Source organism: Dromiciops gliroides, chromosome 5 (assembly GCF_019393635.1).
Source record: "Dromiciops gliroides isolate mDroGli1 chromosome 5, mDroGli1.pri, whole genome shotgun sequence".
NCBI classification, from domain to species: Eukaryota; Metazoa; Chordata; class Mammalia; order Microbiotheria; family Microbiotheriidae; genus Dromiciops; species Dromiciops gliroides.
This window is the reverse complement of record NC_057865.1, coordinates 219492575-219506478: the sequence shown is the minus strand read 5'-3', so window position 1 is coordinate 219506478 and position 13904 is coordinate 219492575. Positions and strand designations below refer to the sequence as shown.

Sequence of the window (13904 nt, the reverse complement as noted above, 5' to 3'; positions counted from 1 at the left end):
GGGAATGCTGAGAAGAGAAACTCTATACATCATGTATCTTTTAGACCTGATTTCTATCAAGTTGTTATCTGCTTTCCATTTAGCTCATGGTCAAAATTTCTTTTTATTTTTTAGACATATAGGCCAAAGGTCTGTCCACAGCCCTCAGTGTTCTTTCTGTACTCCTTGCTCCAAGGGCACTTACCTTCAGGTAAGCTGGCTAGAAGTCCCTCAGTCTTTTATGCTTGGGACCTCTGGTAACCTGTTCCCTTTTTCATATTTGGGGAGCATATTTGGGGTCACGACAGTTAGCTGATATCCTGGGGATGTACCAGAGTGCTTTTTAGGAAAGTTATTCCACCCACTCAGATGAAAGTCAGTTTCTTTGGGACCACCAGGATCTGGGAACCCACAGAGGAGACCTATGTCTCAAGAATCCCTGAAAACCCCAGAAGTATCATTAGGAAACTAGACAGGACATATTGGGGGCATATTTAATTCTCCCTGAGGTCTCAGGGTAGCTGAGGCATATAATCATCCAGGTAAAGAGCCTGTCTCCCACTTCCTCACCTATAAAATGGGTTAAACCTCCAACTCTCACTTTCCTCAGGGCTCTGCATCCATACATCAAACGTACCTGTCTAGTCAGCCCCCTTCATCACCCTCATAAACAAGGAAGAGGGGACAAATGGGAATTTTATATGGTTCATCCACCCTGGCCATTGGCCTCTCCTCTCCATTCCTAATTATCCAGCTTGGCCCTTAGCAGTTACCAATGCCCCAAGCTCATAAAAATAATTTAATGGTGACTTAGGGTTTAACCTAGCCTAGTGATCCAACTCCCACCCAGATAAAAGGGGGGAATAGCACTGCAGTGACTTGATTGAGAATTGTGCCAGTGGCTGGTCCCCACTGCTCCTTTCCTTAGAGGCTGCTGACTTGTATCTCTCTTGCCATGTCTTGCCGCTCCTTCCAGATGGGCTCCAGATGTGGCAACCGGAGTTTCAGTTCCTGCTCTGCTGTTATCCCTCGGACAGTGACTTATTCCTCCGTGAGTAAGGGGCCATACAAGGTAGGGGGCACAGGAACCCTCCGATGGCTGGGGTGCTTTGGCTCCAGAAGCCTGTGCAACGTGGGCTGTGGGAAGCCCCGAATTGCTTCCAGGTGCAGCTGGCCCAGCTATGGCTACCGAGTTGGGGCCGCCTGCGGACCTCCCCCCTGCATCACCCCAGTCACGGTCAATGAGAGCCTGCTGATCCCTCTGGAGCTGGATATAGACCCTAGTGTCCAGCAAGTGAAGAGGAATGAGAAGGAACAGATCAAGTGTCTCAATAACCGCTTTGCTTCATTCATCAACAAGGTGAGAAAGTTGAGGCAACAAGGTGAGAAGGATTGGCTGTATTTCATGGGTGGAGAGTCCTCACTGGGGTCTACTTCCATACCATCACCCACCCAAGGCATGGAAAGCCAGGACCACAATCTATGAGAGTCAGCTTTCCATTAGCCATGGTCATGGGGCTGGGGAAGATGGGCAAGAATATAGGAATAGCCTGGGTAAAGATGATGGTGACACTGTTATCTTACACATGGATTTTCTGTTAACTTCTAGACGTTGATTTCTCATTTGAGTATCACAACCCTGGTGCATAAGCAGGAATTGTTATGCCCATTTTGCAAAAGTCCAACAAATAATTCAATGTATTAAGTGACTTCAGCCCAACCTTGACCCATACCCATGACAGCTACTCACCAAGATTGGTTTGCTTGTGTAGGTTGGCCTTGAACTTGCCCTTGCTTCTCTCACTCTCACATCCTCTTCATCTTTGCTTCCTGGTTTCCTGGGCTTCCTTCAAGTCCCAGCTAAAATTCCACTTTCTACAGGAAGCCTTTCCCCATCCCTGTTAATTCTAGTGCCCCCTCCCTCTGTTGATTATTTCTTTTTTACCTGGTATCTAACTTGTTTGCACAGAATTGTTTGGATGTTGTCTCCCCCATTAGACTGTGAGTTTTTCAAGGGCAGGGACGGCTTTTTGACTTTCTTTGTCTGCCTAGCACTTAGAACAGTGCCTGGCACATCTTAGGTGCTTAATAAATGTTCATTGACTTGCTGACTGATATCATATCACTTCTCTGAGCCTCAATTACCTTACCTGAAAAATGGAGTTGTAATAATCTATTAATATTTCCAATTCAATTCCAACTCAAAGATCATTTCAAAGTAAAATGACTAGCTCTAAAATTATATAATCATCGACTCCTTTTATGATTATTTGCATGTATTTGGGGAAGATTTTTTTTCCCCAAAAGAGATTTTTAAGCACCTAGTGTAGTGCCATGAACATACATGATGGGTACCAAAGAAATATTGAAAAATGAATGAATGTATGAGTGAATGAATGCGTGAAATGTGATAGACAAGATCCATGATTCTTTCTCAATTAGCCAGCTAAATGGCATTCCAGTCAGTGGATGACCCATTCGTTTTTCTTCCTTCCTCCTATCCCTGAACCTCCTAAGATTTTACAAGACATTGAGTCCAACCACTTCATTTCATAGATGGGGAAACTGAAGCTCAAAGAGTTTTAGTGACTTGTGTATGGCCACACAACGAGCAACTGTGAAAGGCAGGATTTTGACTGAGGCTTTTCTGACTCCAGGTCCACCAGTCTAGCCATGACACTGAACCATGTTGCCTCCCTATTTCTGGAGCTATCTAGGCTCAATGATTAGGAAAAATGAGTTCTGATCCCAGACAAGCTCCTCACTCTCTATATAATCTTCAAGCATAGTAAGTGATATAAGGTCTTTCCCCTCTCTTTCTCTCCCCCCTCTCTCTCCACATTTCTTCCTTTCCCCCTCTCTCCTATTTATATGTAACTGTCTGTCTATCTGCTCATCTATCTGTCTTTGTATCTGTCCATCTTATAAGTTAGGGATAATAACACCTACCTCACAGGGGTGTGAGAACAAAATGCAAAAAAAACTTAGAGCCCAATCTTAATGTCAGCTGCTATCACCATCATCATCACACTGAAAAGGAACTAATTATAGTGGGAAGAGCACTGGACTGGAAGTTAGAGATATGGGTTCTGCTTCTGACTCTGCTATCAGGTAGCTGTGTGCCCTTGGTCAAGTCACTTGATTTGACAATAACAATTCATGTAGAAATGAAAGGAAGCAGTCATGTAGGCCAACCCTTTCATTTTACAGATGAAGAAACTGAGGCAGAAAGTGACCTACCCCAAGTCATAAATAGAAGAGTTAAGATTTTAATCTAGAACTTCTAACTCTATGCCATGCCACCTCTCTTGCCCTTCCACTTCCACTTCAATACTACATCTATTATATGCCAGGAACTGTGTTAGGCACCGGGATATAATGATTAAAAAGCTAAATAATTTCTTCCCTCAAGGAGCTAAGATTCTGTTGGCGGGATAAAACACATAATGATAAGTAAATGCAAAGAATATACAGAAGTAGTATAAAGCAACTTCAAGAGGAAAAGCAAACCCTAACAATGGGGATGGAAAGTGAGGTGGAGAATGGGAGGATTGAGGGAGACCTGGTATAGGAGGTAGCATTTGGGTTGTGATTTGAAAGATGCTGGGGTTTCTACAATAATGAGGCAAGGAGGGAGTCCCTTTCAGACATGGGGTAACATCCATGTTTTCTTATTTGAAAATAGAGAGGATTGTATTAGATGATTCTTAAACCCTCTTCCACCTCCAACATCCTAGTCTATACTTACACTTGTGGATCTAGGATGCCTATAGTGGCTCAGAAGACCCAGGAGGAACCCCTTGACCCAAACTTCTCCCTATGGGGTCCTCTAATCTAGGATAAGGGTTGAGGATGCCTCTGAAGTCCTCCATTGGTTTGAAGATGCATTGGGAGGTCATAACTGGAAGACCTAATTGAAGATCCCCCGGGAGATCATGTCACATTTTACTTTTTTAAAAAAATTTGATTTAGTTCCCTATATATTTTATTGTTTTCTTTCTCTTTTTTTGGCAGGGCAATGAGGGTTAAGTGACTTGCCCAGGGTCACATAGCTAGTAATTGTCAAGTGTCAAGTGTCTGAGGCCGGATTTGAATTCAGGTCCTCCTGAATCCAGGGCTGGTGCTTTATCCACTGTGCCACCTAGCTGCCCCTCCACATTTTGCTTTTGAAATCATGACTACACTTGTCACGTAATAATATGTATAATAGTTATCCATGCTGTACTGTAAGCTCCATGGCGTGCCTGATCTAAATTTTGCATCTTCCTCAGTTCCTAGCACAAAATTACATCTGATAGGTATAGTCCTCCAGGGCCCCCCTGCTCCCGAGTAACCTCCTGGCTATTTGGTTGGTAGGTGCGTTTCCTAGAGCAGCAGAACAAGTTGTTGGAGACCAAGTGGAACTTTCTGCAGCAGCAGAAATGTTGCAAGAGCAACATCGAACCCATTTTCGACACCTACATCAACACCCTGCAGAAGCAGCTGGATTGTGTGGCAGGGGACCGGGTGCGACTGGAGGCGGAGCTCAGTGGTCTGCAGGATGTGCTGGAGGGCTACAAGAGAAAGTGAGTCTGCCCTCCTCCCTCACCCCAGGCAAGGAAGAAATAAAAGCCAAGTTATTGTGCAAAAAGATGGAAAGAGGCAGCCTGTTTACTGCAAACCAGATCCACTAGCTCCTAGTCAGTCCTGAATATCCCTTATGTAGAGGGAGGGTCCTGTTTCATGTATGGGGACGAAGGACAGGGCGGGTTAATGAAAACATGATTCCTATTTTGTGAGAACTCATATAATGAATAATAATAATAATAATATATAGTAGTTATGATTGATCTAGCATTATAAAGCTTGTGAAACACTATGTATGCCATTCTCTCATTTGAGCCCCATAATAACACTGTGATGTTATTATTATATCCATTATACAGATGAAGAAAGGTCTGTTGACTTGTGTAGGGAAGTACCTGACGAAGGATTCAAACTCAGGTCTTCCTGATTCCAAGTCTAATACTCTTTCTACTATGTCAAGTAGTTCATGAAAGTGAAAGGATATAAGCTCAGGGTCTAACCTCATAAACAGAGAAGTAAGAGCAAAAGAAGGGTCAGAAACTGAGTGGGTAAGCACCAAGCACACAGGGAATAATGATGTCAAGTGGGATTGGTCAAGAAAGGGTTCCTGAAAACAGAGAGGCTGGTTCTGACTTTGGAAGGAGAGAGAGGACATGGTGAAGAGGGGAGGCCAGGTGGGAAGGAACACCAAATGTGGGATGGGGCTGAAGCATCAGAAATCTTGAGAGGAATGCCTTTATAGGAGAGTCACATGAAATTATATTGGTTAGGTGAGGGAGAGATGGTGGAGAGAACATGGAGCTGGAGAAAGAGGTTTGCATTGGATATGATGGACCAAAAAGGGAGTCACAGTCGGTGCTTGGGCAGGAAGCAGTGTTTGAGGAATCTATATATGAGATGGGTTGGAGGGAAGAGAGACAGGAAGTTGTTTTAATCCTTAGAGTCGTATGGAAATCCAATCCAATCATTCTATCCCAGTATTAAATTGGGTGAGAGTGAACAGGTCTCAAATCTCTTACTGGAGCAAAAGAAGCAACCGTGGACTTGGAGTCAGGAGACCTAGCTCCTCCCTGTGACCCTAGGAAAATCCCTTCACCTCTCAGAGACTGAAGTCTCTTCATCTGTAAAAAGGGGGTCAATGTAACCTCCCCACTGAGTTGTTGTGACGCACATACTTTGTAAGCTGTAATCTTCAATTAAATCTAAGCAGTCATGATGCCTGTTAATACATGGGTCTGGTGAATCGTGTAATTGACACCCACCCACCCCCACTCACCTCCGTGTACACAGAGAGCAAAGATTAGATTTAGACCAGCTGGTAAGAATCACAAATTATATAATTAACTTTCAACACAGAGGGTCACATTCACCAGATCCCCCATCTTCATTAGCAACCACTCGGCTCTTCCCCAACTACCAGTATGAATGAACAGAATTAAATGACCTTCCTCAGCCCAGTACTTAGGATGAGAGTTCATACAAGGAAGAGCTTCCTAGACAGTAAGCAGGATACTAATGGAAGGATGGGTGTTGGCTCCATTAAGAAGTAAGTGCTGGGGGCAGCTAGGTGGCACAGTGGATAAAGCACTGGCCCAGGATTCAGGAGGACCTGAGTTCAAATCTAGCCTCAGACAATTGACACTTATTAGCTGTGTGACCCTGGGCAAGTCACTTAACCCCCATTGTCCCACACACACAAAAAAAGTAAGTGCTGAGCTAAGCATCAAAGGAAAAGTAAAGATTCTAAGGGACAGGGGTCAGCTAGGTGGTACAGTGGATAAAGCACTGACGCTGGATTCAGGAGGACCTGAGTTCAACTCTGGTCTCAGACACTTAACACTTACTAGGTGTGTGACCCTGGGCAAATCACTTAACCCTCATTGCTCAGCAAAAAAAAAAAAAAAAAGGGGGGGGGGGACAGAAGGAAGGTGGGAGAACATTCCAGGCAGTGGGGAAATGGAATTCCCCTTAAGGTAGTGAATTCAACAAACATTTATGAAACACATTCTATGTACAAGGCTCTGGACTAAGGGATTATCTTTATTAAATGCCTCCACTGGTTAGAGGTATATTTCTTATATCAAGAAATCTAAAAAGATCTAACACTGTGGGGGAAGCTAGGTGGGGCAGTGGATGAAGCACTGGCCCTGAATTCAGGAGGACCTGAGTTCAAATCCAGCCTCATACACTTGACACTTACTAGCTGTGTGACCCTGGGCAAGTCACTTAACCCTCATTGCCTGGCAAAAAAAAAAAATGTAAAAAAACTAAGGGGGGGGGAGGGAGGGAGGGAGGGTGGAGGTTGCAGGGTGGGGAGGGATAAAGAAGAGGAGGGGAAGTACTAGCTCTGGTACTATCTCTGTGGCCTTGAAGGAAACACTTCATCTCTCTGGGTCTCAGTTTCTTCAACTGTAAAATAAAAGAATAGAACTAGATAATCACTAAGAACTCTTCCCATTCAAAATTCCCAAATCCTAAGAAGTGTCCTCCAAATAGGACAAACCAGGAGAAAGCAATTTACTCTCTTTACCTTTCAGATATGAGGAAGAACTATCCCTGCGACCCTGTGCTGAGAATGAATTTGTGGCTTTGAAAAAGGTAAGGGAAGGCAGGGAATGGGAACTTTCCTATACCCCTCTGGGTAGGTTCCCCTGAATACCGGGACCCTAGAGAGTACCTAGTAATAATATTATTATTGTTCTCCTTTCCCACCACCCAAAAGGAAAGGCAGGTTGCTGAAAAAATGCCCGTTTGCCTCCTGTGGGCATCCTACAATGAAGGAGGGGCCGGGCAGTAATTGCCCGCATAATTCCTTTAAATTCAAAACTATTTATTAGGTGGCTACTGTGTGCAGAGCCCTGCATCATTGGAGATACAATAAAGAATCTTATGTTTGATAGATAAATCAAACAACTTTTCTAGAGTATTCCTGTCTTAACTTCTTCAACTCCTTAGGGCAAAAACAGCTTTGAGGCCACCTACAAAGTAAAGCTGACAACTGACTTAATACTAGAGTCAAATTAAAGGTCCCTTCCTCCACCCCAAACCCACTTTGTCTAAGATACTCAGATAATTGAAGGTTGGCATGTATACACAAAGAATGCCCTAATATTTTTTCAACAATGCAGAGACACTTCAAGGAAGGAAGTTCCAACTAGGTCAGAGTCATTAATAATCCAAGTTTTGGGGCAACTAGGTGGCGCAGTGGATAGAGCACCGGCCCTGGAGTCAGGAGTACCTGAGTTCAAATCAGGCCTCAGACTCTTAACACACACTTACTAGCTGTGTGACCCTGGGCAAGTCACTTAACCCCAATTGCCTCACTAAAAAAAAATAAAAATAAAATAATAAAATAAAATAAATAATAATAAATAAATAATAAAATAAATAAACAAATAATAAAATAAAAATAAAATAAAAAAATAATAATCCAAGTTTCAGGGTACTATAGTATAAGCGTTCCATAGAAACAAAACAAGCATAAAACCCTCCCCTGCCAAAGCCTTTCCTATTCAGGGTAGAGTATACCCTTACTCCCCTCCCCAATGCCAACAAGGAGCCACTACTGCTGCTGATGCCCCCTCCTTCATTTACACCATAGTACTCTTGCTTCCCTCTCATCAACAGCATGAAAAGACTGCTCTGATTAGTGAAGGAGAGTGGGTTTGGAGACTCTCGGCAATACCTGGGAGTGCCCTTGCTTTAAGATTTCCAATGTCTTTTCTTCCTTCAGGATGTAGATACTGCCTTTCTAATCAAAGCTGATCTGGAGACCAATGTAGAAGCCCTGGTTCAGGAGGTCAACTTTCTGAGAAACTTATATGAGGAGGTAAATAAGCCCATGCTATGGTAATCTATGGACTGGATGTGGTTTTAGCCTCCAGCCCAGGAGTTCTGAACCTGGGGCCATGGATAGATTTCAGAATATCTATGAACTTTTCTGGAAAAAAGACATTTTAAAACTAACTTTTGGTTTCCTTTGAAATTATATATATATATATATATATATGTATATATATGTATATATATGTATATATATAATGCATACTATATATATATATATATAGTATGCATTTTAACATATGATTTTGAGAAGAGGTCCTTAGGCATCATCAGATTGTCAAAGGAGTATGTGATACAAAAAGGGGGGTAGGGCTAAGAATCCCTGCTCTAGCCAGTGAGGACACTTCCAGGCAAAGAGTTCTAAGACTGAGTTAGTATTAGGACCAATGGATATTAGGCAGCAAGTCTCCTAGAAAAAGAATCTTCCCAAGTTCTTCCCTCAGCCTCAATGTTTTCAACCAAAGGTCAGGGAGTCTCTGAGGGTCTGGGCTTGCATTTTTTTTTTTTGGTATTTAAATGAATACAGAGATGATGTTTATTTGCAAGGAGAGAAGGTGAATCAATGAAAGAATACTTGAAGAAGCAACAAATGTATAGCCATTGAATCATTTGGGGAAATATTATTCACAGTATAGTGTCCACAGTTCCTTCTCTTTCCCCCGACTCCCTGCATGAGGACCTCATTGACATTTCAATTCCCTTCCTCACTTGCCCAGGAGATCTGCCTGCTCCAGTCTCAAATCTCTGAGACCTCAGTCATTGTGAAGATGGACAACAGCCGGAACCTGGATGTGGAAGGCATCATTGCAGAGATTAAGGCTCAATACGATGACATTGCCAGCCGGAGCAAGGCTGAGGCTGAAGCCTGGTACCAGTGCCGGGTGAGGATAGCCAGGGTCCTCTGTGTGAGGAAGGAGGCAGGGTAGGGGAATCATTTCCTAAAAAACAGCAGAAGGCTAACTGGTATGGTGCCAAGGCCCCCATGAATTAACAGGGAGCTCTGTAAATCTCGGACAGTGTTGTTTTTGACTGTTAGAGGACTGAGTCCCAGTGAGGCATGTGGGAGGAAGACTGGTTTAACAGATCAGACCCATCATCAGAGAGCAATGGGAGCCCAAGCTTTATTTACCCATTAGAAGTCCCCAGTCCAGTTTCAGCTTTTAAGTTGCCCTCAATAAATACCACTTGACAATGATAGTGATGCTATTGGGCTATTGCTAGTGGGCTACTTACTGAGCGTGGGAGAGACTAGCAGAACACAATGGTTACTAATGGCCAAGCAGAAATAATGATTAATATGGCCACCAATTTGTGCAATCAGGTCATTAGACACCAAGAGGGTGGGAGGTGAGATAAACATTTTCAAAGTGACCTGTGGCATATTGGAGGGGGAGGTTTAGACATTGAGAAATGCCTCATAGTCCATCTCAGTTATCCAACCTACTGTTCATACCAGCCTAAATTTCACCCAGTTTGACTCCTCCCCATTCCCTGCCCTCGGTCAGGGTGTATTCAGGGTCTACAAACTCATTTCTATGCTCATTCTCTCCTCAGCTAAACAAAATTAAAAGGAAAATCATTCTCCCAGAAAAAAAAGCAAAAACAGTGAATTTCAGGACCAGAGAGGAATTGCCTTTAGAATTATTTGATATCATATATGCTACTGAGCTACTTTATCATGTGTACTTCCATTAAATTCAGGAAATTTAGAATGGCCTGAATTTCAAGTCAGTTAATGTCACTTTAGAGAACTCCTTCATACCAAAGTCATGATTCATAAGTTAGATCCAGAAAACAAAGGTATTTTTTTAATTGTTAAGAAGTTAAGGCAAGAAATGTAGAGTTTTTGGTTTTTTTAGATGAAAGAATCTGAGCAGAATTAGTCTAATTCTAGGTATTAGTCTTCAGGTGAGTTGGTCCTAATTGAACCTGAGCATACTGATGTGTGAAGCTCTTTCCTATGCTCTTCCCCCTCCTGGAAGAGCACCACCAAAGAAGAAGGGGGGGCGGTGTGGTAGCAGTCAGGTGGCAATTCTCTTGACAAGTATAATGGTAGAACCAGGGCCCAGATGGAATCAAGGACAGGGTGAAGATCAGTGGACAGAACTCTGGATGTCAGTATTTAAGTTCCAAGAGGAATGAGACAGAAGAGCATCAGGGGGCTTCAGATTAAGGTTTAGAAGGAAGGGACGATATCGCTAGGGCTAGAGGTGAAGGTGGGAGTGCAGAATGTTAGCTCCTCTCTCTAGCAGCCTGGGAGAAGGATCTGAGGTGAAGGGTGCACAGAAGACAGGTTTACATGGATCAAGTAGAGAATCTGAGTGGGGACAGCCACTGACTGTGCAAATGCCTAGATAGGAGGATGCTGGATAAGGGAGATAACACTCCTGGAGCTAACCCAATTTGGGGCCCTGGAGATTCTGACTTCTATACTCTGGCAGTATGAAGAGCTGAGGCAGACAGCTGGAAACCATTGCGACAACCTACGGAACAGCAAGAATGAGATCCTAGAAATGAACCGAGTAATTCAAAGACTACAGCAAGAAATTGAGAATGCTAAAGCTCAGGTAAGGCTCTGGGGAGACACCATGATGTCTGGCTCAAAACTGTTTTCGGAAGGCAGGAGTGTGCCCTCCAACCAGCTCTTCATGAAAAAAGTATACATTAATATTAACCTTAATCTCTATTATTAACACTTTCTTAAACATAGAAAGTAAAATAATATGTCAAGCCCCAATCTACAGTGTTTGCTGATTTCTAATGTAAATACCCACATCACAGTGAAAATTTAATAAAATTAGCTCTCTCAAGCTGGCTGGAGCTGGCTCCAAAATACCCCTGGCTGCAGTTCTATTCTGAATTACTAGTCTATATTCTGGATCATCTATTCATTCAGGACCATTCTTTTGAAATCAGGGCCAGTTGTCTAATTGGAATATTTGAAACCCACATAGAATAGTGGGTTGTAATGGGCAGCTAGGTGGCGAAGTGGATAAAGCACCACCCCTGGATTCAGGAGGACCTGAGTTCAAATCTGAACTCAGACTCTTGACACTTACTAGCTGTATGACCTTAGTCACTTAGCCCTCACTGCCCTGAAATGTAGCAATCAATGGGTTATTCTGGGTTTTTCCAGAAGGTAGAACTAGAACCTAGAACCAAGGAGTGAAATTTGTAACAGGGCAGATTTTTAGATCAGCATGAGAAAGAACTGTCTAAGAATGGAATGTGCTTCCATGAAAGTAAGTTCCCAGTTACTAAAAATATTCAAGCAGAATCGGGATGATTCTCAATTAAGGTTGCTAACAATGGGATTCTTACATTGAATGGAAGGGTGGAATAGATGGCCTCCAGCTTTTCTTTCAGTGCTAAGATTCTTTGATCTTATGATTATAGGTCTGGTAGGGGCTTTCCAACAAATTGTGAAATCAGATGAACTATTCTTACCAACCAGGAGACATGTATCCATTTCCTCCAAACCAGTATTTTACCACTTCTAGATAGGAAATCTCAGATGTTCTTGTGGTGGTTTAGTGAAGAGAAGTAGTTCTAAATTCCTCAAGGAAGCCAGATATGGCCGCCACGTTCTCTCTCTGGTCCAGGAAACCCAGTTCATTCTTGCTAGTGATGCTGGTGACCCCCAACACTGCCTCTCTGTGTCCTGTTGTAGCGCTGTAAACTTGAAGGTGCCATAGCTGAAGCTGAGCAGCAGGGAGAGGCCGCCCTCAATGATGCCAAATGCAAACTGGCAGGGCTGGAGGAGGCCCTGCAGAAGGCCAAACAGGACATGGCATGTCTGCTGAAGGAGTACCAGCAGGTGATGAACTCCAAGTTGGGGCTAGATATTGAGATTGCCACCTACAGGCGACTGCTGGAGGGAGAGGAACACAGGTGAGCAGTGATTAGGAGTTAAAACCTGTGGATTTTCCGGGGCTTTTGTTTCTCCTTCCTACTGGCTAATCAATCAACTTGAGCCATTTTCATTGGCTGTCAACTGTGGATTATTTGTGCTAACCAAGGGCAACAATGGCCCAGAAAATCTTACAGAGGGGGTTATCTAAACCAATTTCTTTGGTTCCTTCCAGTCTGAGGGGAAAATAAGAGGTGGAGTTATAACATAGTTTTGGGGGGGTTTTTGTTTTGTTTTGTTTTTTTTAAATCTTCATCCTCTTTCGTCGTGATACTTGAATGTCTTTTCATTCTTTCTTTTTTCCCTTATTCCTAGACTATGTGAAGGTGTTGGACCCGTGAATATATGTAAGTAGACAAGTGTCCCAGGTAGTTATGGTATCTTGTGGAGTTGGGATGTTGCCTATTGTCCAAGAAACCCTGACCCATATCTAGTATTTTCCCGTCAAAAATAGAGAAACCCATGGTCTAGCGCCTCTTATGGATGGAATCATTTTCTGAGTCCTAGGGAAAAGATACTGATGGCAGAGAAAAAACAAAACAAAACACTGCCCCTGCCTTCAGGGTTCATCCACTCTGACAAGAGATGGGATACAGGCAGCAACAGGCAGAGACTAGGAATTCATTTGTCAGAGCTCTGGACTTCAGTGCTGGTGGGATGGGGGAGATTAGGAGGAGCACAGCCAGTGAGTCTAATCTGTAGGAGAGGAATGTGAAGGAAGGTTGGGAAGGAGGAGAGAGGCAGAGCTAGACTGAGAGGGGGGGAGATTGCCCCAGGCTGGGGAAATGATCTTTTCAAAGCCTAAGGGGCAGGAAGAAAGATGCAGGGGTGATGAATGGGAGCTGGTGTGCTTGACCAGAGGCCATGCCAAGTTACATAAATGGAAATTGTGGAGGAAAAGGACTTATTGCTTTAGCTAAAGCCTTAGAATTTGACATGGGAGGTCACTAGAACTACTTTATGTTCTGGATAAATATTTGCCATTCTTTCCCTCCTTTTCTTCCTCACAGCTGTCAGCAGTTCTAAAGGTGCCATCTTGTATGAGCCCTGCGTGGTGAGAACAGAGTTCTGTCCTGGGGGCTCAAGCGGCATTCGGAGCAGTGGAGGCTGTGGCTCAGGCACTGTGGGGAGCAGCATTGTGGTGGGCACTGGCGAGCTCTATGTTCCTTGTGCCCCTCAGGGTGGGTTCAGCTGTGGGAGTGGGCGGAACTCAAACATCAAACTTGTGTCTGGCAGCTCATCTAGCCACAAATGCTAATGTCCTCTGGCCTGGGTACAGACCTCCTGAGTCCTCTCAGCCCTGGATTCCCAATCAGCTTCCAGCATAATTACAAGATTGAAAAGCTCTTTCTGCATTGGCCTTGCGTGTTTTTTAAAACTTGTCTCTTTTGGGGAACCTAGGTGGCACAGTGGATAAATCACCGGCCCTGGATTCAGGAGGACCTGAGTTTAAATCCGGCCTCAGACACTTGACCCTAGCTGTGTATGACCCTGGGCAAGTCACTTAACACTCATTGCCCCACAAAAAAAGAAAGAAAACCTTGGCTCTTTTTCTCCAATATTAACAAGCATTTTTTCTCTCTCTCTTAAACCACCCTCTCCCCCA

The 13904-nt window shown here is 43.6% G+C and overlaps 1 protein-coding gene across 1 annotated transcript; it reads left to right on the top strand.

Moving 5' to 3' along the window:
- Positions 1–895: 895 nt before the first annotated feature.
- Positions 896–13634, top strand: KRT82 (keratin 82). Its single transcript, XM_043966781.1, has 9 exons — positions 896–1339; positions 4336–4544; positions 7083–7143; positions 8279–8374; positions 9105–9269; positions 10830–10955; positions 12059–12279; positions 12614–12645; positions 13309–13634. The coding sequence occupies exons 1-9, from the start codon at positions 935–937 to the stop codon at positions 13554–13556; spliced, it is 1563 nt and encodes a 520-aa protein (XP_043822716.1). The 5' UTR covers positions 896–934; the 3' UTR covers positions 13557–13634.
- Positions 13635–13904: the final 270 nt, after the last annotated feature.